Here is a 25,696-nt window from a genome sequence, read left to right as displayed (position 1 = left end):
ATGTAGAGAGTTCAGCTGCAAAGAAATCACCCTGTAGAAAATTCAGCCACAAACAAATTGTCCTGTAGAAAGATCAGTTAGAAGAAGTTACCTTGTAGAGAGTTCAGATACAAAGAAACCATTCTGTAAAGAACTCAGCTGCAAACAAATCACCTGCACAGAATTCAGCTACAAACAAATCAACCTGTAGAGAGATCAGCTAAAAGAAGTTACCTTGTAGATTGTTCAGCTACAAACATTCACCCTGCAGAGAGAGCAGCAAGAAGAAGTCTCCTTGTAGAGTGTTCAGTTACAAAGAAACCACCATGGAGAGTTCTATGATAAATATATGTATTATATATATATATAATTTGTACATTTAATGATAAAATCAGAAATATTTAAAGTACATTTGCTTCACATTTTCTTCTTCCTGTAGTAAAGAAAAAAAGACAGGTTAAAAAAGTCCCAAAGCTGGCCATAGGCCGGCTTTGGGGTATACAAATACAAAAATAAATGAAATCTAATCCAAAACAGCCAAGCTGTAAAAAAACAGTGCGGCCCTCAAAAAGGCTATGGTGAAAAAAGATGTGAAATCCAAGGTGGCGGCCAAGAAATGGCTGTGATGGTAGGTTAATGGTAAAAATTTTAATAACGGCAATTTAGGTGAATTTTTTTGCCAAGACCAAGTGGCACAAAAATTCACTTGAATTGTCGTTATTAAAATTTTTACCATTAACCTACCATCACAGCCACTTCTTGGCCGCCACCTTGGATTTCACATCTTTTTTTCACCATAGACTTTTTGAGGGCCACACTGTTTTTTTACAGCTAGGCTGTTTTGGATTAGATAATAATATTATGGCCTAATACATGTAATAGTTGTAACATGGGCATGAGGGCTTTGCCTGATGTGTATGCCAGAGGGCATACATATCAGGAAAAGCCCGAATGCCCATGTTACAACTAATATGCAACACTCATTAGGCTGATAGCCTGTACAGGGCAATCAATCACCCAAGCCAATGCAAGTGCAGCCACTAGATGTATTATATATGCATACCTAAAGTTTTTGATTATGGTTCAGCAGCTAGTACGTTCTGGTTACGTTCGGTTATGATAAACGGACATATCCTAGAGATATCACGGAGAATTTCCGTTAAGCGAGTTTAATGTTTTAATCAGTGCTATCGAATCATTTATGGGAAAACTACGCAGTTCACTAAAGGCCTAGACAGGTAAGCTTGCTTGTAGAGTGGTTACTCCATGCAGAGTGGTAGCTTGTCGTGCAGAGTGGTAGCTTGTCGTAACTTGTCGTAATTGTACATACTTATATGTGACTTTTGACAAAACAAGGCTTCGACGCACAAAGCTTTGTTAGGAGAAATGGCGATTTTAAGGAATCATTGTGTAATAACTTCCCAGTGCCTACAGCTGTGCAAACAAAATTTGCACCAATTATTCATCTGTTTACTAGCTATCACTGAGTGGGTGTATACATTTCTGATACCCAAAATTTGCCCTGTTTTGGGCAGCTTTTTTCGAGCGGGTAATAATATCACAGGTGGTAGTAATAGGGTTGGACGGTGGTCTTAATATAGGGGTATAAAATGAAGTAAGAAGACGATTGGAATCCAGAGGCCAAGTTTGGGCTCTCCATGGCCCTCCATGGCCCTCAAATTACTCCAAATTGACTGAGAACACTATTGGCAAGCTCTCTGTGAAGTCCCAGCTCACTATACACCATTATCACAAAGCCATGGCCATTTAATGGTGCCAATCTCCCACTCGTGGCTTTGACAGGGTCGGAAGAAAGCTGCTACAGAAACCAGACTTGCCAGTGCTGAATGAAGTACAGTGTGAAATACGATAGTGTATTAGACCAGCAATCCATTTCTGGTAAAATCGTAAGTTTGATTTTGTGTGTGTGGAAGCCTTGTTATATGAAATCCGGTCACATATAGTTAAGTAACTAATTGAGATTGTACACGTGTAATTGAACATCAGCATTATATCCCTGGAGGGTCCTGCTGATTAACAATAAATAATAATAATAGCTTGGGGGTGGTAGGCGGGAATAAAAATTGGCAAAAAAATAGCTTCGTGATGGGGGTGTGTCCGTATTTGAAAATGTGCGGAAACGATCGAATGAATAGGCTATAGCACTAGTTCTAATCTTAGACCAACGTTTTTCAACTTGTAGGATGGCGAGGTTAACGAAACGCTCTCCGTCTCAAGAGCGTAGGCAAGGGGGGTTCGGATGATTCGGACGAAAAGAAGCAGAATTTTTTTAAATTAAAAATCATACCAAATCTTACAACCCTGGAGCTCTCCGGTAGCTACTTTCCAACTGGCGCTCCTCTGTACTACTCTTGAGGGTCACATCACATTAATGCTGAACCCTGCAAATCATGTCTATTGCATCACGTGATCAATCGCGCACGTGATGAATGGCACGGGTGAAATGGCGAAGGACTGTTCAGTGGTTGGTTGAGACATATTACAAGCTCAAGGCTGCAGCTGCTAAACTTGAGTGGTCGTGTTATACATGTGTTAGCACAAACTGTGAATTGTTGATGTATATTTACCTGATTTATTTATTACATGTTGTGGTCACGTGATGTCTCGAACATATTGGAGTACAAGCCAAGTCTAAAGTTATTGACCATCAACAGGAGGACCGGCTGAGAATAATGTATATAGCTGGAAAGAAGTATTGCCAACTAAGGGACTCGAGTGTGGAGGACTTCCGTGTGCTAGGAAATTGAAGTTGGCTGTCAGTATGCTGTCTGGGAGTGAAGATTAGTTAGTTTTACAAAAGGTTCATGGTTTCTATAAGCTGCATAAACAGCAGTGTGTAGGTTTTAGCTAGTTAGATACACAAACACCTTTTAATGTTACTGCCTAAGGGCACATTTTGTGTATGCATCATTTTCGTTCAAACATGGTCTAGGGGAAGCACCCAGGCCTTCCCTTAAGACATTTCGGCCACTTTAAATCCAAACCCCCTTCAAAATAATCCTGGCTACGCCCCTGCGTCTGTATGGTTTTCATGGCAAAATTCAAGTCGTGTATCTTAATCACGTGGAGTACAAGCCAAGTAACCCCAGGCATCACCTACTGAAGCAGTCTTTATCATCTCTTTTGTCTCTTTTTTCCACTCAAAGATCACAATAATTTAATAAATCAGTCAGGAAAGCGTGCGCCCCTGATAATTATTACAAGGGTGGAATAGGAAGCAGGTGAAAAGTTTGAGGAGACTGGATTGTAATATGGATTTTAAAATCATACTAATTCATGCATAATATTTGTAAAAAAATCGTAGACCCTCTGGATGCTAGAGCTCTTTAACATTCCACTATATGTACCAATTATAACAACATTATTTGTGACTAAATTTTGGAAAATTACCCATATGGGCGCACGTGAAATAATTAGAATTTTTACGTTTAGTGGGTTGCTAATAAGAGCAGTAAACAATTCTATAAATATTTTAAGAATTTTCTTGTAATTTAAGGTATTGAGAATGGCTTAAAACCATCAACAAGTAGATTGCACTATAAAGTTTGTAATCTGATCATTAAATATTTTATGTGTCAAATGCGCCCATATGGGTGATTTTCCAAAATTCGGTCACATTTTTGTGTTGTGCTTCACCTTCTATGTTAGTTGGAAAATTACCTCTGGCATAATAATAGCAACTGCTTTAAATTTTCAGCATTTGAATATGCATGCAGTAACACAATTCTTGCGATTCAAATGAGAACACAAACTTAAATTGAAGGCATTTTGGTGAATGAAGACACCTACTTAATAGGTGTATTACTGTGAATATGCTATCTCTTTAATGGCTAAATTTGAAACACAAGATGTACGACTAATGAATTGCACTTGTTGTTATCCATTTATTTGCAAAAGCAAGTGTTCACAATTTTGAAATTGCTGCTCTTAAAGCTGACCTTATGTGCACGTGCACGTAGAATGAATTTAATAATCTGATTATGAAGCTATTATATTCAATGACACTGTTGTATGTATTGTGTTCAATTTGGAATTTATTTTCAAACATTTGTGGGCAAATATAAAGTCTTTGGTAAACTGATCTTTGCCTGCGTACTTTCATGGTGTAAATTTTCAATTCTATTGTTTTGAGTGTACAGCTACACACAATCAGTTAGAATAAGACATTTTGATTCAGTAGGCAAATTTACTATCTAAATTATTATGTATATTATACAAAATTACTGACTATATAATTACAATATTATCAAACTTTTATTTATCCATCCAAGGAGCTTCATCTGCATCTAAACAGTCCATTAAATAATTTTATCCTTATTTGACACAGAATGGCATTAAATTAAACATGCTAACAATAGCCAATGGTATTGTAGGTGAGTATCTACTGTACTTTTTGCTAACATATGTCAACAAATTTCTGTTACAATGTAGTTGTAGGGTTAGTAATCATCACTGTGATTGATTGTGGTGAAAAGAAAGCAAGGAAGGAGTAAGATCATTTCTATTCTGGCAGCAGCTCAATTAAGGTACAACTATAAGAAATAACCAGGCAGGAATGGAACTTGAAACAGATGAGACTATTAAGAATGTACAATATGCTCAACCAGTAGCTGCTAAAGTGAAAACATTTATGAAAATCCTGATTACGCTACCAGCACTTTTGGTAAACCTGCTAGTCCATATGAAAATCCTATATCTGGAAGTGTTGATCATATGTATGATGCTCCGCAAGTGAAAAAAAACTAGCACATCCAGTTTGTCTTTAATCAGTCGTAAAGAAAGCAAGAGCAAATATGAACGACTCTCTACTGTTGAAGAGCCTGGAGATGACCATTAGATTAATACACTGTTATATGAATACGTGCTGCTATACATAGTTAATTTACTGCACACATAATTTACTTGTGTTCTTGAACTAATGTTTGAATGAATGCAATTTGTAAATTTATCCTTAAATGGCCATTGATTGCTTTAGCAAAGCATCAATGTTTTAGTGTGATAGTATAATATTATAGTGTGTGTGTGTAGCATATGGGAAGGTGTAATGTATTTGTGAAAGCATAATTATAGTACACAAGCATCAAGGACATTATAATACATTGTGGTGCTTTCTAAATATTCGATTGTGGTACTGTAGGTGAGAAGGTAGGTAGTGGGGCCCACCCAGGTGGGCCACAATGTATAAACAATACAGAATAATCCTTTACAGTTTCATGCAGAATCATACCACAAGATATGTGAAAATCTTGTAAGATAGATTTTTGAAAATCTCAGGTAATCTGAATAATGCCATTAATTTTGTACTATTGCTTACACCCACCCATGACAATATCTTTTAAGATATCCATATACAGTGTATGGGTCAACCTCCACTAATTTTATATGTACTTATGTCCTGGGTTAGGTCTCTTGTTGTTAATTTTATGTTTCAGATAAGGAAAGTTAACTTAAATCAATGTGGGAGGTTCATTACAATGTACATTCTCCTGACTGTTTTATTAGAGTTAGCTGAATGCTCTATTAGAGTATTTCAATGTCTAAAGATGAAGAAGTGTTCCTCCACTAACAATGAGGTGGGTCTTCAGTCCAATCTGTTTACCTTCCTATATACCTAATTATATATACTTCCATAAACATAGACAACATGGATGGTGACATTATTTCATAATAATGGCCAAATTTAGGTGCTGAGACATATCAGTGCAGGTGGAGGATCTGAAATATAATCAAGCCTTACGTTGAGGTCACACCAATAAAATGCAACAAGAAATAAAAGTTCATGATCACCCACCCTACTATAGTACATGTTTATCCTATTGCGGTTAGTCAGCAACAATATATACACTAACTGTCACAATCAGGTGCTTCTGCTTCATATTTAATATGGCTGAAATTTTTGCGAACTTTCCATTTGTTCAACCGTATGCAGACCTACAGAACTTCCAGGCTACTGATTGACCTCAAGCAACAATTCCAATATCCATACTAACAACATTCTATCGCCCAGACATTGTTGCTGTTCAATTCTCAAGTTTCATCAATTGCCTTGTTAGAATTGATATGCCCTCTGGACTCTGTGCACCACATACAATAAGCTCGTTCTTGGAACAGTCCAAAGTAGCTATAGAATACCTTCAATAGTTTTATCATTTGAAAGTACCAAATTACTATGAGACAATTGAAATTACAGTATTTGGTCACTACCAGCCTGCCTCGTGAACAATCTGTTGAATTTATAATAAATTTTTCTTTCCATTACAACAACCTCCAAGTTGCTTGTAAGGAAGACGCTGCCTGTGACTCAACCAACTTTATTGTATTTTGTAGATGGTATATTTTTTTGGAAGCACGCCTTTCTTGCCATGCCCATGCAAGTCCCTTTTATGATCCTGTTTGGTTGCATGTGTCCAAGGATTTACCTGCCTACCATTAATTTTATCTATTTGGCTTTTTTTTGTTTTTTGTTTGTAGTATCAGTTCTTCTCTCTCAGATCATATCAATTATAAACTTATAATCACGATCATGAAAATGTTAGGCTGAGGAAAATTAATTACAGTGCAAACCTCAAAGAGTATGTGGCACAACGTTACAAGTGTGTGTGTGTATGTGTGCGTGTGTGTGTGTGTGTGTGTGTGTGGGGGGGGGGGGGGGGGCTGGTGGGGTTGTTAATTCTTGAGGGAGGGAGCTGATAGCAAAATTGATTGTGGCAAGTATGTGAGGTACATAAGAGACTGGCTGTAGGGTATGTTTACTAAATTGTTTGATATTAATTATAAATCATTGACTGGTTCATTTTGCCTATATTATACAGTATAGACTTCATACTATGATACTAAGTCTATGATTTTATACCCTTAGCAAATCATAAACAAGTGACCACAGCATCTGCGGAACCATATGCGGACTGGAGGGCGCCCCAAAGCTAGTTTCGTTTATATATAGAACGGGTTTCGTTACTTTCACATCGTTTGATGTCCCACGTAAAATTACGTAACAACATTGAGTTAGAGGCGCTTTAATAAAATAATTATTAAGCACTGACTGAGACACGCGAGGACACGCTTTATCAAACCAGATACATAGAATCTAATGGGGAGAGGTAACAGCAGCCAGCTAGTGTTCTGTGACTAAGGGGTCTGCCAGAATAACAGAGGTAAGTAATGTATGCAGCATTATGTATCACATCACCACCAAGATCACTTTAATATGCCTGGTTGTAATGTTTTATGCTGCAATACCGCTATTAATGCTATGAACAGAACTCTTAACACAGACATGGTAACAATTTCCTTCACTCCAGATATATTCCTGCCTTGGTCAATTATAGTAAGGGCAGAGGCTCAGATTGTCCCATGCAGTTGCAGTGGTGTTGATGGTTTTGCAGCAGTGTTCGTAGTTGAAGTATTCTTTACTAGAGGAATAGCATAACTGTAGCTAATGGATAATACTGTAGCCTCTTTCCCAAGGGTCTGAAACTCACATAATCTTACAATTTCTGAAACAGTTTTTGTTACTTTCACATTGTTTGATGCACCTCTACATACCATTATGTAACAACACTACATTATAGGCACATTGATAAAGCACTGAGACATGTCAAACTCAATGGGTGACAGCAGCCAGTCTTGTGATGACTGAAGATGATGTGCGACTAATTGCTCTGCCAGGATAACAGAGGTATGTATGCATTATGTATCACATCATCTCTGTTGCCTTCCATTATCCTTGAGTGTACTGTTTTAAAAATGCTATGAACAGAATTCTTAGCACAAGCATGGTGATAATTTACTTCAGGGATATTTCAACCTACTGGTGACCATCTTTTAATAGGGACCTAGTGTACGTTTGTTTCACTGGGGTGTCACACAAGCACTCACTATTGGATGATCTGCGTCAAAGACAAAATTTACCTTAGCCTTTGGCTTACAGCTTTTGACCTGACTTGAATGCATCTTCCTGAAATTTTGTCTGCTGTTTTAGGCTTAATTGTTAGGTTTTCATTCCTGGCCACATCCAATGTGGCCATTTAGCATTTTTAAAAGTTAGTATAACTAGCTATAGTAAACCAAGAAAGCTGCTGTCTGGGCCATGTGAGCCAGCTAGATATAAATCCGTACACCTTCATTGTTACTTTAAGTGTTGAAACTATTTAGGTTTATTATATCCATTTACCAAACACACCAGTCCTGTGCTTTAAACTTTCTTAATACATCCTATTTATATAACCAGGGGAGTAGGACAAGACCACGTGAATGCGTAATAATGTTGCACAAGTACTTAAAGTATTTCATGTGAACTGAATAGATCCTGTACAAAAAGTAGAGGAAGGGGCTTGATACATATTTTGCTCTATTTAGTTTGTTGCTTGTAGTGGTGTGATTCATGATTGGAAAGATGCTGCTGTTATGGCAAGGGCTAAAAAGGGGGGCTAGTTGTGGCCAAAAAGCTAGTTGTAAATGACTTTTGGCTAGTTGCAAATGGTGATTGGGCTAGTTCTAAAATTTAGACAAAATAGCCAGGTTTACTACAGGAAAGTATACTTACGTATTGTACCTCTTAACTCTTTTACAATTTACCACAGGGATTTGACTAAAAGTCTAAAGATACATCTTGAGATAGCCATTTTCAAAAATTTTCTTTTTGATGGTCTACTACTGTGATTAAAAATTACCTTACTAGTTTTAATTTCTTTCTTACAGTTCACTATAAACTGAAAATCAACACATTCATCAAATCAATGCTTTCATGCACATAATTATACACATAGTTATTTTGTCCCTTCAGCTTGCTAATTATTTCCAGATCTCACTCATTCTCTAAAATCATTTCCAGGTTCAATCATGGCACTTATGTTTCAAAATTCTTGGGGAGTATGCCCAGACCCCTAGAAACCCCTCTTTACTGCCACTTTGTCCCATGACTTTCATGTCAACAGTAACAGTAGGCATCAATGATTACAATACAATTGTTGTTGTATGATCTATTACTTTCAACAGGTAGTATGACTATGGTTTAATAAAATATTTTTGTTAGTGCTTTGTAGTGCACGTGATCTTGTCTTACCCCTCTGATCTACAACTGTGAAAGATACATCATTGAAATTGTTACAGAGCTTTGAAACATTTTAAGTTTTTCTATCTCGTAAGTTTTAATATTTACTTATAGGTAACTGTGAGTTTTAACACCTCTTCCCATCTCCCACTGTAGTGATATTTTGTAGTCTTGACTGTTGACTGTGAGTTTGACTACAATCACAGATTGAGATTGACTTAGTAAGTGATACGTGATACCCCTAGTGTTTTGTTTTATAAGCCTATCACTACAATTAAACAGGTGATTCTGAAGTCACAGTCTAACCCCCTCCACCATACTCCAAATAACCCACACCCTGTTTGCCCATTGTAATCTGTAACATCTGGGTTTTGCACCACTAGCAACTGTAGCAGGCTATCTATCATTGTTGCCAAACAACCAACAACATACTTAGTAACCATAGATACAAGACAATAACCATATGTAAGTCCAGGAGCACGACTACCTGAAAACTTATATTCATAAGTGAATAGAATATAATGAAAGACTAAATACAACAATGGAGAGTGAGGGCTAGCAACAAGAAATCAAAACGTAAAAATTTTGAACCATTCAGCACCAAGATGATTCAGGGAAAAACCCACTGGGTTTTACCCACATACGCATGTTACGCACATCAGTAATATCATCAGTAATGACTGAGTTTCTTTCTGTAGCTATGTATGTGTTCACTTCTTCATTTTGATGACAGTAGTGACTTTCCATGTAGAATTCTGCCGTTCTCCTAATACAAATGTCATTTTGCAAAGTTTTTTTAGACATGCTCTGTAAAGTGAAATACAATAGTAATTGTTTTGTTTGTTTTTGTTAATGCAGGTAGCAATGATGTCATCGTCTAATTGTGGGTCAGTCATGACTACTCGCACAGCAGGTGAAATTGGCCAGTATCTCCTCATATTGTACATAGAACTCTATCATCAAGGGTGCCTTTTTTTGCTGAAGAGCTGCAGCATTTGCAATAGTGTGATGCTACACTGTGGTACATCACTCAATAACTTTTTGTTCCAAGTTTTATGTACATGCTGTAACTGATCATATTATTGTTGTTTAAATATCACATCTTTTTATTTACAAATAACTAACCCTTTGTTATCACATCTTTATAGTAGATCCAATATTACCGTAACTTCTTTCTGTAACAGAACATGTACAGTATGTTACCTCTATTACATTCAGATGGTAGCCCTAATAATTTATGAATAGAATGTGGCTTATTCGTAGTAATGCTTGACCTGCTAAAACACCCTGAAGCTTTTATTTCTATGTGGTCTGACAATTTCACTGTTTTATATGTACTAGGAAACACACCATTTGGTCTTCTTTTCTGAATTTGGAACCAAACCATTATTGCTTTATTTATTATACTGGACAGTCTGTAATTATTGATGCATCCAGTGGGGGGAGGGGGGATGCATAATCAACAGAGACACTAACAATAATGTTCATGTAAGTTTAGACAGTTCAAGAGTGTCATCATCTACAACTTCATAAATATCATTTGTACACTCAGTCAGATTGTTATCACCAGGAACTTGTCGCTTCTCCAACAGAGGGGACATTACTTGTTCTAAGTACGATTTCACCATTAAGTATTATTCACAACCTTTCCGTAGTTGACTCTCCAACAAACCCCATACATATTCACTGTACACAGAATCACAACTGCACTTTACCTTTGATTTAAACCCCTGGGTTACCACACATGAATTGAATCACTTCATCTGAAGCCTATACGTACTTAATGTCCCTAGCAGTGCAAAACACGCTGCGCTGTGCTGTACATGATACGAAAGCAATAGATTTTTAAACAACATTTCAGTCTAATAAATAGAGTAGTTACAGTTGTACAGGAGCAGCTTTACATAGTAATGGCATGTTTCAAGCCTTTAGTGAAAGGGGAAAGGGTCCTGATGTAGGGAAAGAGAATAGTGCACGTGCTGAATTGTCGCTGTTCAAGACCAGCTAAATAAATTACTTCACACTTGGACACGCTGACATGGTCCGCATTCTGTGGGTATGCCTTACAATGACAGTGTACAGGACAAAGTTCTTGTAAACAATTTCAATTTAGTACATACTGTAACAGTATAGTTGGTATTTTGAAGGCACACACATGTTGCTGTACCTTAATTTGTTTGCTACTGATTATGGAGGATGATTTGATGCCTACCAACTGAGGCGATTCACTTGGTTTGTCTTTTAACTCAGACTCTACTGATTGTGTGCAGTGTAACACCATTTTGCAGTAAATGTACTTGAAATTTAACTGTTAGACTGGAGTGATTCAATTATATCTAATCACGAGCAAGAGTTGAACTTGCACACGCTGGATAACAAATGGCAGAAATGATAACCCTCTTGAGTTTACTTAATTTTGGGACAGTCTGTACTAATATATTGCAGGTCCCTATGGTGAATGGGTGAATCCCCCAATTCCCTGTATCCCACCAGTCCCAACATAAGCAGTCCATTGTGTTTATGTTATGAAGTAACAGCTGCTCGTGCCTAATTGTATAAAATAACAAAGGTTACCTGCATGCACAACATGGGGCAGGGTACAAAACCTTGCACGAGACTGTACTATCAGCAAAGATTGCAAATGTAATTTAATGCCAATATTTCTGTATTAACTAATTCAATGAAATATTAAAAATTAATTTAAGGTGTTTAATCAAGCAATACAGCTACTCAACCTATACAGCACTGTGCATGACAATAAATTGATTTCAGTGGCTGCTTTGAGCTTCAGTAATGGTGGAGTAATATATAACATACACTTGTACAATGGCATGACTCACACACTATAGCTAACTGTCACAAATGAAAGGCAGACAGCGCTGCACAGATGATTAGGTATGCAGATATTTAACAAAGTTTTACAGATACAACAGGAAGTACTGACGAAAGAAAAATTTGAAGAATTCACAATATTATTAATCAGCTTTGATGAAATAAAATTTGACAAAAGCAAAAAATAACAGGTCTAAACACTGACTTTTGAGGTGCTTATTGGACAAATTAACCAATTTGTCAAATTTAACTTTTGTAAAAATTTTCCTGTTGTAAATTTACAATTAATATTGTTTCAGAAATTGTACTATAGTATTATCCATTAGCTACGTAGTTATGCTCACAGGCAATTCTAAGGGGAAGGGGGGCGATTCTGTAGGTCTAGTTCAACTACCAACACTGCAAAACCATCAACACCACTGCAACTGCATGGGACAATCTAAGCCTCTGCCCCTCTACTATAATTGACCAAGGCAAGTTGAAATATATCTGGACTAAAGGAATTATCACCATGTCTATGTTAAGAATTCTGTTCATAGCATTGTAGCATAAAACATTACAACCATGCAGGCAAACAGTGGTGATCTTGGTGGTGATGTGATATATACTCATGCATACATAACTCACTTCTGTTATCCTGGCAGACCCCCTAGTAGCACGTCATCACAGGCCACTGGCTGCTGTCACTCTCTCGAGGTTTGATAAAGCGTGTCAGTGTGCTTAATAATTATTATTTTATAAAAGCGCCTATAGCGCAGTGTTGTTACGTAATTTTACGTAGGGCATCAAATGTGAAAGTAACGAAACCCTATATAGAACAGACACGGCGTTTATTATTTCTGATTGATAAGGACCGTTTGGAGAAAGGGGTCTGGCTACGCGAGTGTCTAGGTGCTCACAGGTGGCTGTTAGTCTGAAGTCGAAGAATGGGATCGATAGGATTATTGATACTCGGTTTTGGACTACTGATAACCTCAATGATAACAGTGCAAGCACAGTAAGGATTTAGTCCGTGTTGTAGCTAGCTAAATAACTGATAATTAGCTAATTTTGTAAGTTGCCAAGCTAAAGCTAAGAGAGTTCGCTTAAACAACGTCAATTCTGATCATGATAGTTGAGTACAGCATAAAAATACACAAGAGAATAGCTACAAATAGACAAAGACACTCTAAAAAAGAATAAGGTTACATAGTAATTACAAGAGCATGAATACAATTTAGCTAATTGGATCAAAAGGTTAACTACTAAACATACATATATATATACATAGCTACATGGTAGTTTAATGTGACCACTCCAAGTGAGGATGTTGCTTCCTGTCACGGCTCCGCTTGCATCACCAGGTCATTATCACCATAGTCATGAGAAAAACATTATTTTCCTGTCAGTGCTGCTACATGCATGTGTAAAATCTTCTGTTTGAAAGTGGCATCTAATATGTCTTGACTGATTGGTCACTTTAAGAAGCTGATGAAATATGGGAAGTTATAAAGCAATAACTCAGTCAATTTCTACATGTAGCTATAGCTATTGTATTAGTTATTGTATTAGCTATGCAGTAGATAGTATTTCAGGCTTATTATCTAAATAATGCTAAATATAGACGTAGCTGTAATTATTATAATTATTTCTAATAGCCATGCATTGCACCAATAGCCATGCATTGCACATAAGGGCTTAGTTATATACATTTTGTTAGATTGTTTACTCAATGTTGGTGAAATATGAATAGTTGAATCACAACCTATTTTTGTGATCATATAGTTCTCATTCTGCATGTAGGACTGCCATACTTACACTGGCAAGTAGCTATATGAAGTACAGAACTACAAGAGAACACATGTGACTATACAAGGACTATAGCACAAACTCTAGCAAATGCTTTTGACATCATGATAGCTGCTTCTAAGAAAGCTGCACAGCTGCCTTTTGTATAAATGTAAGGGTGAAATAATAAAAGGAAAAGTTCTTAGTTATTCAGAAGAGCAGACTGCTGCTCAGTTGAGAGAAGCTCATACTGAAAGAATACTGTACTTACGGAAAGATTCTATCTAGTTCCTGCAAAGACAGGAAGTGTACATCAGGAAATTAAATGTCCAGAGATGAGATAGTATCTCATACTCTGGCTCTTTTTGTGCTCCTGTCAAAACTATCTTAGTCAAGACAAGGATTGCTTTCACTCAAGATAGTTGTAGAGGTTGCATTTGTATATAAATTTTGGCCTGTGATAGACTTGGTAGAAAATCAGTACTATTCAATGGCTAAGTTCGAAAAATATGCGTCTGCTCTGGTCTTATAGAGACCCTCCCTCACCAGATCATGCATTTAGACCATCCCTCACCAAATTTTCTAAAAGCTCAGACAGGAAACTAAATTCTCATTAAGAGGAGTGGCTGCATGATCACGTGTGTACAGCTACATATAGTGGCTTCTGTGTAGGTTTGACTACATCCTAGCACAAATTTCATAATGCACAGATATAAACATAATGCACAGGTGTAAAGCTAGCTGCATGAGGAAGCACACGGAGTACATGCATGCGCATAATCTGGAAGAGTTTCCTAATGTCCTTTACAATTGTCCCAATTACTCAATGTGCATGGAACGAATTTGGATTACACAAACATGAATAGTACATATTCATGAACAGTGGATATGCACGAACAATATGATGGTATACTACACTGGCGAACAACAATGGCTACTTTCCTATTACTGTAGATACATAGAAATAAAAGCATAGCTACTTCTATATATATGCTTCTAAAGCTTTGCTATTGACTTCCTTGATACAAACTTGTTTACATAGTCATAATTTTCATCATATTTTCTTTTAATGAGTTGATAATCATGCAGGTAAGGTAAAGTAAATTTACATAATTATATAGGATATAAAGACTCCAAGGTTTATATCTTATTAGTTATTACAATTGAGCATTGAAGTACTCATACTGGAATTTTGGCTGAGAATTTTGAAGAAAAATACCCAGTTCCACCTACACATTACACTGTAGTTACTCACCACAATACCACATATGCCTTACAGTCAACATCCCTACACAAGGTGTTATGTCAACTGTTACATTTTTCAACATCCCTACACAAAGTGTTATGTCAACTGTTACACTTTAATAATACTAGCCACATAGGGTGATTCAGATTTGTCATGTCATGTGTTGTGCAAATCTTTAAATCTCTATAGCCTTTGACCATTTCTTTACTGTTGGGCTGTTTTAGTTTAACACTCCTGTAATAATTATTAATGTATTTATAGTAAATTCTGATAGCTACTTGTGATGTGATGTGAGAAATTGTGTATTATTTACTTTTGTATTTAAAATTACAGGGAAATTTGTTACATTACTTCAACTTCATACCGTTCAATCGCAAGCACCACATATGTAGTGCAATATCGAATGGCTTATTTCTATTATACTTGTAAAGTTTTTGGGTTGACACGCTGTTCACAAACCTAGTGAGTTATTACACTGTACACGTACATACATGTTATTTGCTGTTTTTGTTATGCATATAGTCAAGTCAGTGAAATGGTATCTCAAATATCATACCATGTAACTGCAACCAATTCTACAGTACCATATTGTTGTTCTGGGTATGTTGGAGAGCCTCCAAATTGTCAAGGTATTATATAACCATATGGTACTTTATAACTATTATACGTACATGCATATTTACATGTTACTATACACACATATATATATATTAGCCAGAGTTCACAATAGAGTGATTACAGTTTGTTTAATAAAGCTAACTGTTCTGGCGGTTGTCACAATGGAGGAACATGCAGTTCACCAGAAGTGTGTACATGTGCTCCAGGATGGACTGGTAACAATTGTGAACAAGGTGAGTAGAGATGTTGGTATGAGTGATAACTACGTACCTCATGATCATTTTCAAGACATTGATGAATGTAATGGTGATCATAAATGTGATCATGACTGTACTAACACTGATGGATCTTTTGTGTGTTCATGTGATGGTGGGTATCTGTTACAAACTGATGAAAGGACTTGTAAAGGTAAGTGTGACTACCATCAACTCAGTTACATTGATAGTGTGTCATATGTGACTGCTGGAAAAGCCCGTCTTGTCACCTACTGTACATGTATTCCCAGGTACTGGCTTTTAACACCATGAATCACTTTATAATATATTATGATTGTCCATAATTTTGCTCAATGCACACTGTAAACAATCATCTTCATTTCAGAACAACCTGCTTGTGCTAACTTTCCCTTAATTGAGAATTGCTTTTGGCTAAAACTACTTCCTTAGTTAATGTCACTCATCAGTCAATGTTCTGTTGAGACTGCTCTATCTGACTGGACCATTTCTTCAAGTACTCTGCAGCTGCTGATGGTGGAGGCAGTTTGGTAAAAATGTACAAGGCCTCATTGCATTTGACTGCAATGGGATCAAATATCTGAAACCTTTTCAGCTAGCAAGTACACAGAAATATTTGGAATTTTTAACTAGAGTAGGGACCATAGCACATCGACAAAAAGTACTGAAACAAGTTGGAGTAGTGCATGATATTAAATCACAGTAAAACAATAAGACATGTTATATCCCTACTGTGCTCATGATACCATAATGGAAATGCACAGTAGGGATATAACACTTCTTATTGTTTTACTGTGATTTAATATCGTGCACTACTCCAACTTGTTTCAGTACTTTTTTCTTTGATGTGCTATGGTCCCTACTCTAGTTGAAAATTTCAAACTTTTGTTTGTTAACTTTTTTGTAAATAATTATTATGACTGGTGAACCCACGTATACCGTATCTGGTGCTGCGTGCCCCAATTATCGTGAAGTATCCATTACGCTTCATTGTCAGCTTTCTTCAACCCGTTACGCAGCATTTCGAATCAAGAACTGTTTGAAAAGCACCTCTGCAATTCACGCATACCGAAACAAATGGGACACAATGGAGGACACTGGAAAGTCCATGAAGAATGCATTGTACATACTACGGTATACCAAAAGGCACCTGTCGGGCTGAAGTGATGTTGAACAGTGAAAAAATCAAGCCCATTGCCTTAGCCGTTATCAAGTTACACTTCTCTGAAGGCATCAGTCAGTCAGTTACTCGGTCAGTCAGTAAGTCACTAGAAAATTTCGTTAAATAAATAATTTTTAAAATTCCGTAGCAACTTGTTGAAGCGTTTCGGGTAGATCTGAAAGCTTGTTCGGGCTTAGTTTTACCTAACCAATACTGCCTCATCGTCGTCAGGGAAAATTGAGGCTGTTTTTAGGGTGATATTATTTTGTGGGCCACGCCTACTCCTTTGTTGTCCCTAATATACAGTTACTATCGTACAGTATGATAAAATTCCTGTGTACCAGTGACACAGCATTTTCATAAGGCATCAGGGATATGGGCCTGTGCTCCAGAAGTAGTTCAATCCAGATACTGCTGCCTAGGTGCATGATGCTTAGATAGCAGGGGTGTAGCAGTGCTGCAAAGGTTTGATGCGATAGGCCACTAATATTTTGGGTGATGAAGAATGTATGGATAGAGGTTTTTGTTACTGGTAATCATGTGTTTAATAAGACTGGGAAATAGGTCTGTCAGTGGCATCAAGGTAGACATTCTCTACTCTGTGGAGAGCAGCAGATAATCACTTGCAGAAGGTGAGGATTGTCCCACCTGTCAACTAAAATGTAGATAAAAAGATTCTCCATAGCTACTTTTCTAGGGATGGTGAATTCTCCAACCCAAAGAAGGCTATGTTACATGTTGCCTACACCATGACATTAGTGTCAGAGTAAGGCTTCTGCAACATGTATCTTACACCCCGTTCACACTATCCCGGGTTAGCCAGAGTGTTTTCAACTCGGGTTATTGAACTCGGGTTGGCACTTGTTCACACTACTGCATCTGACACGAGCTCGATAGTGCGAGCGCCGAATAATAATTAGCTAAGAGAAGCGCATGAGCTTTAGATTATTTAGGCGCTTAATAAAAAGACACTAGAATTGTAGCAAGGAAGTGTAGAACCAGCTGAAATAAGCTGTACAATGTTAGAGACACCATGTTTAAGCTAGTGGATGCTCCTTTCTCCAGGATTATTAACACGTCGTTCGAGCGTAATTGTCACAAAGTCTACTAGAACTACGGTACGTCATAGCCATTTTGAAGAACAGTTTTAGAACATAGAATATACTTGCTGTGTGGCCAACAGAAACAAGTTATATTGTTAACCTGACTTGGCCAGCTCGGAATGCGTTCAGACTGTATGCTATCCTGAGTCAACTCAGGGCCAACCCGTGCCAGCCCACCTCTCCTTGTCGTGCCATGCTGGACCCAGTTCGGCACGGCTCGATTGATTCACACTCCAGTTTGTTTCAAGCCGTGCCGTGCTCTACCCGGGTTAGAGGGTAGTGTGAACGGGGTGTTTGACTGCATTATGTGAATACATTGTGAATGGCAGTCTTATTCTTTTTTTGGAAAACATGCAGCTTGATGCTTCTTGATGTACCTTAGGATCTGCTGGAATCATGGCTGCAAAGCAATGAATAATGCTAATGCTGGTTAGAGGCGAGCTAAGGTTGATCTGGATCTTAAACCCTAGCTTGCCTTGAACTCACCATAAAATCAAATCTATCCCTTATTTCCAAAGTATCAGTTTACACTATTCAATGTATTTCCTGGTGTCTCTTACCTACAACAAATTATCACCCTGACACTACTTAAATTCTGCTGGTAGATGACTTTTGTAGCTATCTAGTAAAACACCAAAGGTTGTTAATAAATAAATCTTTCATAGTGTACAGTAAAAATTAATGAGAATACTTTAATTTAGTTATAAATTTGCCACTATTCCAATTAAATAATTCTGTGATCACCCCAATGTTCTTATTTAGTTATTGGGGAGAAAAAAGGATTCGTGAGAATAAGATTTATTTATTGCCACATGAAAAGAATAGGAATATGAATAGCACAATTAAGTATTGTAGGCTTGTGAAAGCAAGATCCTTATATGGAAATTTATATTTCTAACTTGCAATTGTGCTAAAAGGATTTCTATGGGCTTAATATATGGCCACTCACCAATAAACAATAAGCCACCGATTCCTATATACTTGATTCCTTTTAAATCTAATTGGTTAGTAATTTTCAATAGTTAGTGTGGAGAAAAAGGGCAGCCAAATAACTAGCCAATTTGAGTCAAGAAGAATTAATTAGGAATGCATGCAACACTGCACAGGTCAATGATAAAGGACCAATGTTATATAAGTAGCATTAATATGGTTAGTTGTACTAATGTTTATTCTTGGTCACACCTCACATCAGCTCTTTAGTTACCAGTTACTTTCACAGGCTGAACTTCATTACTGGTGTGATGATAGTTCAATCAAATGTGTATTCTATTTAGTAAACTAGCTTGGAAAGGTTATTCCAAGTTTCTTTGCATCTTTTCTGAGAATGTACGTACAAAATTCATGACAAAATTCCTCTATTGGAAAGCCACATTTCAGAAATAAATATTAGGGTCCAGCAAATATGTTAACAGTAAGTTATCTTTACATATGATCAGCTTTTTACTAGCAAAAATCTGCAGAAAAATGTGAATCAATATAGTCTAATAGAACAGTCAGTAAACCCAAAAAAGACTATAATTAAATAGTCACTACATTGTTCCATTCACTTGCATCTAAAACTGAATTAATTTTCATGGGACCACCTCAATGCACAGTAAAGTAAATGTATTTAGTTGGTACTCATTATGGGTGTTTGCTTATTATGCTTATTATGTGGCAGCAAACAATGCACAAGTCAATGATGAAGGACCAATGTAAATGTTTTACAAAATAACATAATGGTGACATGCCCATACAGATATCAGCTCTTTTAGCTGCCAGTTACTTTCACTTTCATAGATACACCCTTTTTGTTCAACCATGCAAGCCGTTTTTGCATGGAGTAGTGATATAACATAGCTATATATGTGGAAAAATCCCTACTTTGGTTTTGAACAGATGGTAGATATATAGTAACATGCCAATGTAGCTTTCACAACTCTTTAGCATCTCTTTCACATCATTTATAATGCCCTTTCACAGGATCACCCTGGGGTTCTTAAGGAACAGAGAGCTTCTTATGATGATGGGTTGTGCCCTGGCGATGTTTTTCATCCTGACTTCCAGTATGGTCGTCCAGCTTACTTCGATGTCTCCATACGCTGCACCACTCAGCCTGCTTTTATCTCCTCCTGTGCTTCATGTGCTGGGGTGGCTGCTGCTGCTGGAGAAGTTGCCAAGGATGAGAAGCATTTGGCAGCTGTGGAGAAGGTGGGGTCAGATTTCATTCCATTAGTTGTGGAAACATTTGGAGTTTGGACACCTTTTGCTCTAAAAACTTTACAGAGTATAGCTGACCGTACCACTCCTCGCAGCGGTGTCCCTCGGAAAGTTGCTAGAAAGAACTTGCTACAACAACTGTCTGTGCAACTGTGGTCCAACAATGCTAAGATGATCTTGAGGTACTGGGCCTTTCAGGGCTCAGATGATGATGACAATCCCCTTTTCCCCTAGTAATAGTTTTCCCCTGTAGCTAGCTGTTAGTAGTTTATGTAGTTGTAATAGTTGTTTGTAATTGTAATAAGTTATTGTTACAAATCAAAAAAAAAAAATAATTAGCATTGGATTGCTACTTCATTTAAAAAAATTTTTTTTTTAATTACAATGGTACATTCTTAATTGCCATGATCAAGTAAATGCATTAAAACACCTGGCAGTATATTAACATGCCAAATTTTATTGCAGATATCAATGAATGTCAAACTGATAATGGAGGATGTACACAAAAATGTGATAACACTGATGGATCTTATCAGTGTTCCTGTTGGAATGGATATGAGTTGACTAGTGATGGTCACAACTGTTCAGGTATATGTAATATATAAACCATGGCTCACTTCGGTGTATTGCACTTATATACACCCCGACTCCGAAGTCAGAGGAAGTTTACTATTGATAAACGCCGAGGCATTTATCAACAGTAAACTTCCGATGACTGAGGAGGAGGGGTGTATATAAGTGCAATACACCGAAGTGAGCCATGGTTCATGATATATACCATGTTTCTACGCACTACATTACTTACTAACAAGCCATACGCACACAAACCAACTTAAAGTATATACTTACACTTAATTCGCCATAGTTTGGCATGGTAGACAGGCTGGAAACGTCCCTCTCACAATTCAGCTCTCACAATGAAGAATCAAATTGATTGTGGGACTTAGTAAACATATCTCCGTATATCGCCAGGACTTGTCCGTTCATATCAACAAACGTAGGAGCAACGTTACTTGCTGCCACCCATCATCGAAGTCGCTAGGTATGAGTATAAAATGAGTCCAGTGGGTGGACTTGTACTGGCTGGACTCGTACTGGCTGGGGTGATTGATCGCCTAGCGTGACAAAGCTGAGTCATCTGGGTGATTAGTCATGCTATTGTGGGCGTCATTCGCCCGCCCACGTCGGGCTATCAGCCCGTAATCGTGACACAGTAATGTTTCATGTGACATCCCAGGTGAGTATTATATAGTTATACAACGGCCACGAGTGCTCTGCCTGATATAAACGCACGAGCCTGAGGGCCGTCAGGCCCAAAGGCAAGTGCATTTATACAGGCAGAGCACGAGTGCACGTTGTATAACTGTTATGTACCACTCACCTAATAGGTGGGGAGAGTCTCACAAGACAGCTGTAACACTTATAAAGGCCAGGTTTCTAACATCGATTGTGGGTAACCAAGCCAGATGTTGCGATGACGTTCCCCCTGCAGTACTGCAGACACCTGAGATATTGAAAGCTAGTACGCTATGGGTTATATCACTAACCTGCATTCGTTGTTCGACTCTCATCATGTAGTGCTCAGCATGCCAGTGTGCCATATAGACTAAGCACCAGACTAATCACCATAGTGATTCTCTCGAGCGAAAAAAGCAGCTAAATAGACAGTTTAAGTAAACAAAACCTAACTACTAAACGATACTAGTCTAATTCTTACTATTCACACTGGCTAAACTTGAGTCTGGTGGCATGACAAAACTGGTTCCCACAATCGAACGTAAAGGTTAGTATTATTTAGAATATATTTGTTTTATTGAGTCATTGTCGAAGTGGACTACAGTTTAATCTGGGCTAAGATGGTACCAGACTAGTAAGGTGTATAAGTACGTTTATATATATATGTAGACTAAAGTTGTGGCCACCCGCGTTGGCTTTTTCGATCGCCATTGGCTGCTTGTAAACATTATACGTATTGGTGACGTTATGGCCCACAATCGACCTTTACATGTCAGGCTATAAAAGAATTCAAGTGAAGTCTCTTTCCACCTATTAGGTGAGGTGTCGTAGTGGTCTTCGCCACCGGTACTTGTGCTATGCTGCACAAAACCACAGCCAGTGCAATATATGTATATTGCACTGTGGTCGGTGCATTATAACTTATAATGCACTCATTGTGGTCTACAAAACCACAACCAGTGCGTTATAAGTTATAATGCACTCGCTGCGGTCTGCAGCAGTGCAATATACAAATTACGGCACTGGTGGTGCCTTTGGACTGCCCACGCAGAGTGGTACATATATATATATACCACACCTGTGGTTGAGATCAAAAGTGCCGTGCTGTGGTTTATAACTGATAGTAGCATGGCAAACTGTGGTCGATATGCCACGCTTTGTGGCTACGCTTACCATAATATTATATGGTGTAACTTCACACATTCCGCGAAATCCTTATCTAAACTGAAACAAGTCTCTAATAACAAGCACCTAAATCAACCAACAATTATTTACCTGAGCAATTTTTGATGAACTCTTGTCTCCTTTACTAACTCTTGTCTCCTTCACTAATCACGAGTAGATGGGCGTGGCACTGCTAAAGAATCTAAAACATCTGATCCATCAAGGATGTCTACTCAAAAGGTGCTGTTTTACTATACCTTGCTATCTATAATCGTTTCATCTACTGGGGTGTAGAATATAACAGTTATAACACGATTACTCGGGATAATTATGACAAAAATATATGCACTCGCACCTGCGGCACTCGTGCGTACATTTTTGTCATATTCCTTGTAAGTGTGTTATAGCTATAAAAAAATATAATACTATTAGCTATATATATATATATATATGTAAGTACAGTAATATGTATTTAGTATAGTGGGAAGTTTGCATTTTCCCACCAACAAGGTGGTGTTCTGCTCCTTTTTAAAAAAAATGCCAGACACTCAGATAGCTAAACAGCTATCCCTAGGGAACTAGTTTAGTATCAATAGTTAGTCAGGATTTATGGTAGTGAATTGCATGGCCAAGAATTGAAAGTAAAAGCACATGAAGTATGATGACTGTATAAAGGTGAAAGGCTTTATTAGGATGATTTCTTGTAGCTTAGCTCTCCTCTACAGGGTGACTTGTAACATAGCTGAACTCTTTAAAAATAATGGAACTGAACTTCCTACAGGATGGTGAGTTTGTAGCTGAACTCGCTACAGAAATTGTTAGGGGCTATAAAAGCATATTCTGCTGGTCACTAGATGTTGATGTGCAAGCATGTATCTGTATGTCTATATATTATGTTACAGATATTGGAAATTGCCGCAATGGCCTTCATAACTGCTCTCAAGTGTGTATAGAATCCATTGGAGGATTTGAATGTGATTGTGACACTGGGTATTTGTTGCTAGCCGATAGAACATCCTGCATAGGTTAGGCATACACATATACATCCATGTCTGTAGTCTTCTATTATACATTTAGATATTGATGAGTGTTTACTAGGAAAAACAGGATGTAATCAAGGTTGTAGTAACACTCTTGGAAGTTTCACCTGCACATGTAATGATGGATATCAGTTACATCATAGTAATCTGACTATGTGTGTTGGTATGTTTCTTTACTTTGTAGTTACAAGTTTTAATCAGTTTTTGTCTAGATATAAATGAGTGTGTGGAGTCCAATGGAGAATGTCAGCACGTTTGTGAAAACACTATTGGTAGCTACTTGTGTACATGTTATAATGGATATGCACTTCAATCAAATGATCACAACTGTGAAGGTACCTCATAGCATACAACTGTTAGTAACTACATGAAACCAAATGCATTTAACCGTTACATATTTAATTTTAAGTGCTTTATAATGCATACAATTATTATATAAATTTGGGTTTTTCTGCTAAAATATATCACCCAAAACCCGCATTACTTTTCATTTATGACAGCTTAGCAGTAGTGGTTAGACAAAATCAAACTCAAAAGTGCCTTCAGGTTTACTCCAAACACTTCCATCAAGTTTCTATGTACTTTTAACAATTTTCTATAGGAATACTGTACTGACTGACTGACTGACTGACTGACTGACTGACTGACTGACTGACGGACGGACTGACTGACTGACTGACTGACTGACTGACTGACTGACTGACTGACTGACTGACTGACTGACTGACTGACTGACTGACTGACTGACTGACTGACTGACTGACTGACTGACTGACTGACTGACTGACTGACTGACTGACTGACTGACTGACTGACTGACTGACTGACTGACTGACTGACTGACACTGACTGACTGACTAACTGACTGACTGACTGACTGACTGACTGACTGACACTGACTGGCTGACTGACTGACTGACTGACTGACTGACTGACTGACTGACTGACTGACTGACTGACTGACTGACTGACTGACTGACTGACTGACTGACTGACTGACTGACTGACTGACTGACTGACTGACTGACTGACTGACTGACTACCAATATATCAGATGAAAAGAAAGTAATAAGCATGTTTTGTAATGTTGAAATTTGCCATTTTCATTAAAAAAAAGAACGCACGTGACCATATTTTGTCACTTTACGACTGAAAATATTAGGCTTTGTTGCATAACTATGAACCGTTTTAGGCCACAAAAAGTTAATTATATGTTTCTGGTTCCCTTCCTGGTCATTTTTTTTGCTGAATGAATTGTGCAATCACCGTACAATAATTTATAATATTTTATATCTGTTGATAAGTTTTCATGTCTTGTAAACACTTTTTAAGATGTACTAACTTTATACATCAACTTTGTTTTCTCCTATAGCCTGCTAATTCTATGTACTGCTACACATGTCAAATGTAGTGTACCACACCAAAAATATATATATATATATAATAAAAATAATTTTAAAAAAGCCTGGTCACCTGGTCAATTTTGGGGAATTGGTAGGACCAGAAACATATAATTAACTTTGCATGGCCTTACTCCCGGATTTTTTCATGAATTCATACTTGTCTTTCGTTTATCAACAATCATGCACTGTGATTACTAAGAAATGGTGACTTTGACTTTTCACGGTGGAACCCTATATACAGGCAGACAGCTTACCCTTTGCCAATAATAAAATCTGTTTTTCGAAGTGATCAGATGAATGCTTTGTGAGATATACTTGTTTGAAACCGCCTATGTAAATTGGCAAAAAGTATTGTACGTTTTCAATTCGTTTTTTATCAAATCCAGTTTTCTGGTTTAAGGGTTAAAGCAATTAGATAAAGCATTTGCATTATATGGCAGATTATGTAAGTGTAAAAAAAAAAAATGAAAAAGGCAAAGAAGTTGAGCCAATTTTTGAAGGATAGTATCTCAGAAATTCCTTGAGCAATTATACTCAAATTCAGTATGTGGACTATTGAAGGTGGAGGACATTTCCTCCATGACAAAAAATTATCTCATTTTGTAAAGGCAGTACAGGGCTACGCATGTGTGAAAATTGTG

General features: G+C 37.4%; 1 protein-coding gene and 2 long non-coding RNA genes across 4 annotated transcripts in view; 2 read left to right on the top strand and 1 right to left on the bottom strand.

The window, feature by feature from the left end:
• The first annotated feature begins 6,998 nt into the window (after positions 1–6,998).
• LOC136266753 (uncharacterized) lies at positions 6,999–10,274 on the top strand. Its single transcript, XR_010706265.1, has 3 exons — positions 6,999–7,154; positions 7,572–7,678; positions 9,911–10,274. It is a non-coding gene; the product is annotated as an uncharacterized lncRNA (long non-coding RNA).
• Positions 9,831–21,238, bottom strand: LOC136266752 (uncharacterized). 2 transcript variants are annotated; one of them, XR_010706264.1, is made up of 4 exons: positions 21,062–21,238; positions 12,512–13,351; positions 10,178–10,227; positions 9,831–10,122 (listed from the first exon to the last, which is right to left on the bottom strand). It is a non-coding gene; the product is annotated as an uncharacterized lncRNA (long non-coding RNA). The 2 variants fall into 2 exon arrangements; XR_010706263.1 differs by having other exon boundaries at positions 9,831–10,227.
• The window catches only part of LOC136266727 (fibulin-1-like), a 43,498-nt gene continuing 30,465 nt past the window's right edge, over positions 12,664–25,696 (top strand). Inside the window, exons 1-9 of the mRNA XM_066061748.1 lie at positions 12,664–12,881; positions 15,231–15,359; positions 15,420–15,526; positions 15,653–15,748; positions 15,804–15,923; positions 20,678–20,800; positions 23,515–23,637; positions 23,690–23,815; positions 23,865–23,987. Coding sequence (XP_065917820.1) covers positions 12,811–12,881; positions 15,231–15,359; positions 15,420–15,526; positions 15,653–15,748; positions 15,804–15,923; positions 20,678–20,800; positions 23,515–23,637; positions 23,690–23,815; positions 23,865–23,987 — 1,018 coding nt within the window. The 5' untranslated portion in view covers positions 12,664–12,810. The remainder of the gene's footprint in view (positions 12,882–15,230; positions 15,360–15,419; positions 15,527–15,652; positions 15,749–15,803; positions 15,924–20,677; positions 20,801–23,514; positions 23,638–23,689; positions 23,816–23,864; positions 23,988–25,696) is intronic.

Source organism: Dysidea avara, chromosome 9 (genome assembly GCF_963678975.1).
Source record: "Dysidea avara chromosome 9, odDysAvar1.4, whole genome shotgun sequence".
In the NCBI taxonomy this organism is placed as follows: domain Eukaryota; kingdom Metazoa; phylum Porifera; class Demospongiae; order Dictyoceratida; family Dysideidae; genus Dysidea; species Dysidea avara.
Note: the sequence above shows the minus strand (reverse complement) of the source record. Positions and strands in the feature narration are given on the sequence as shown.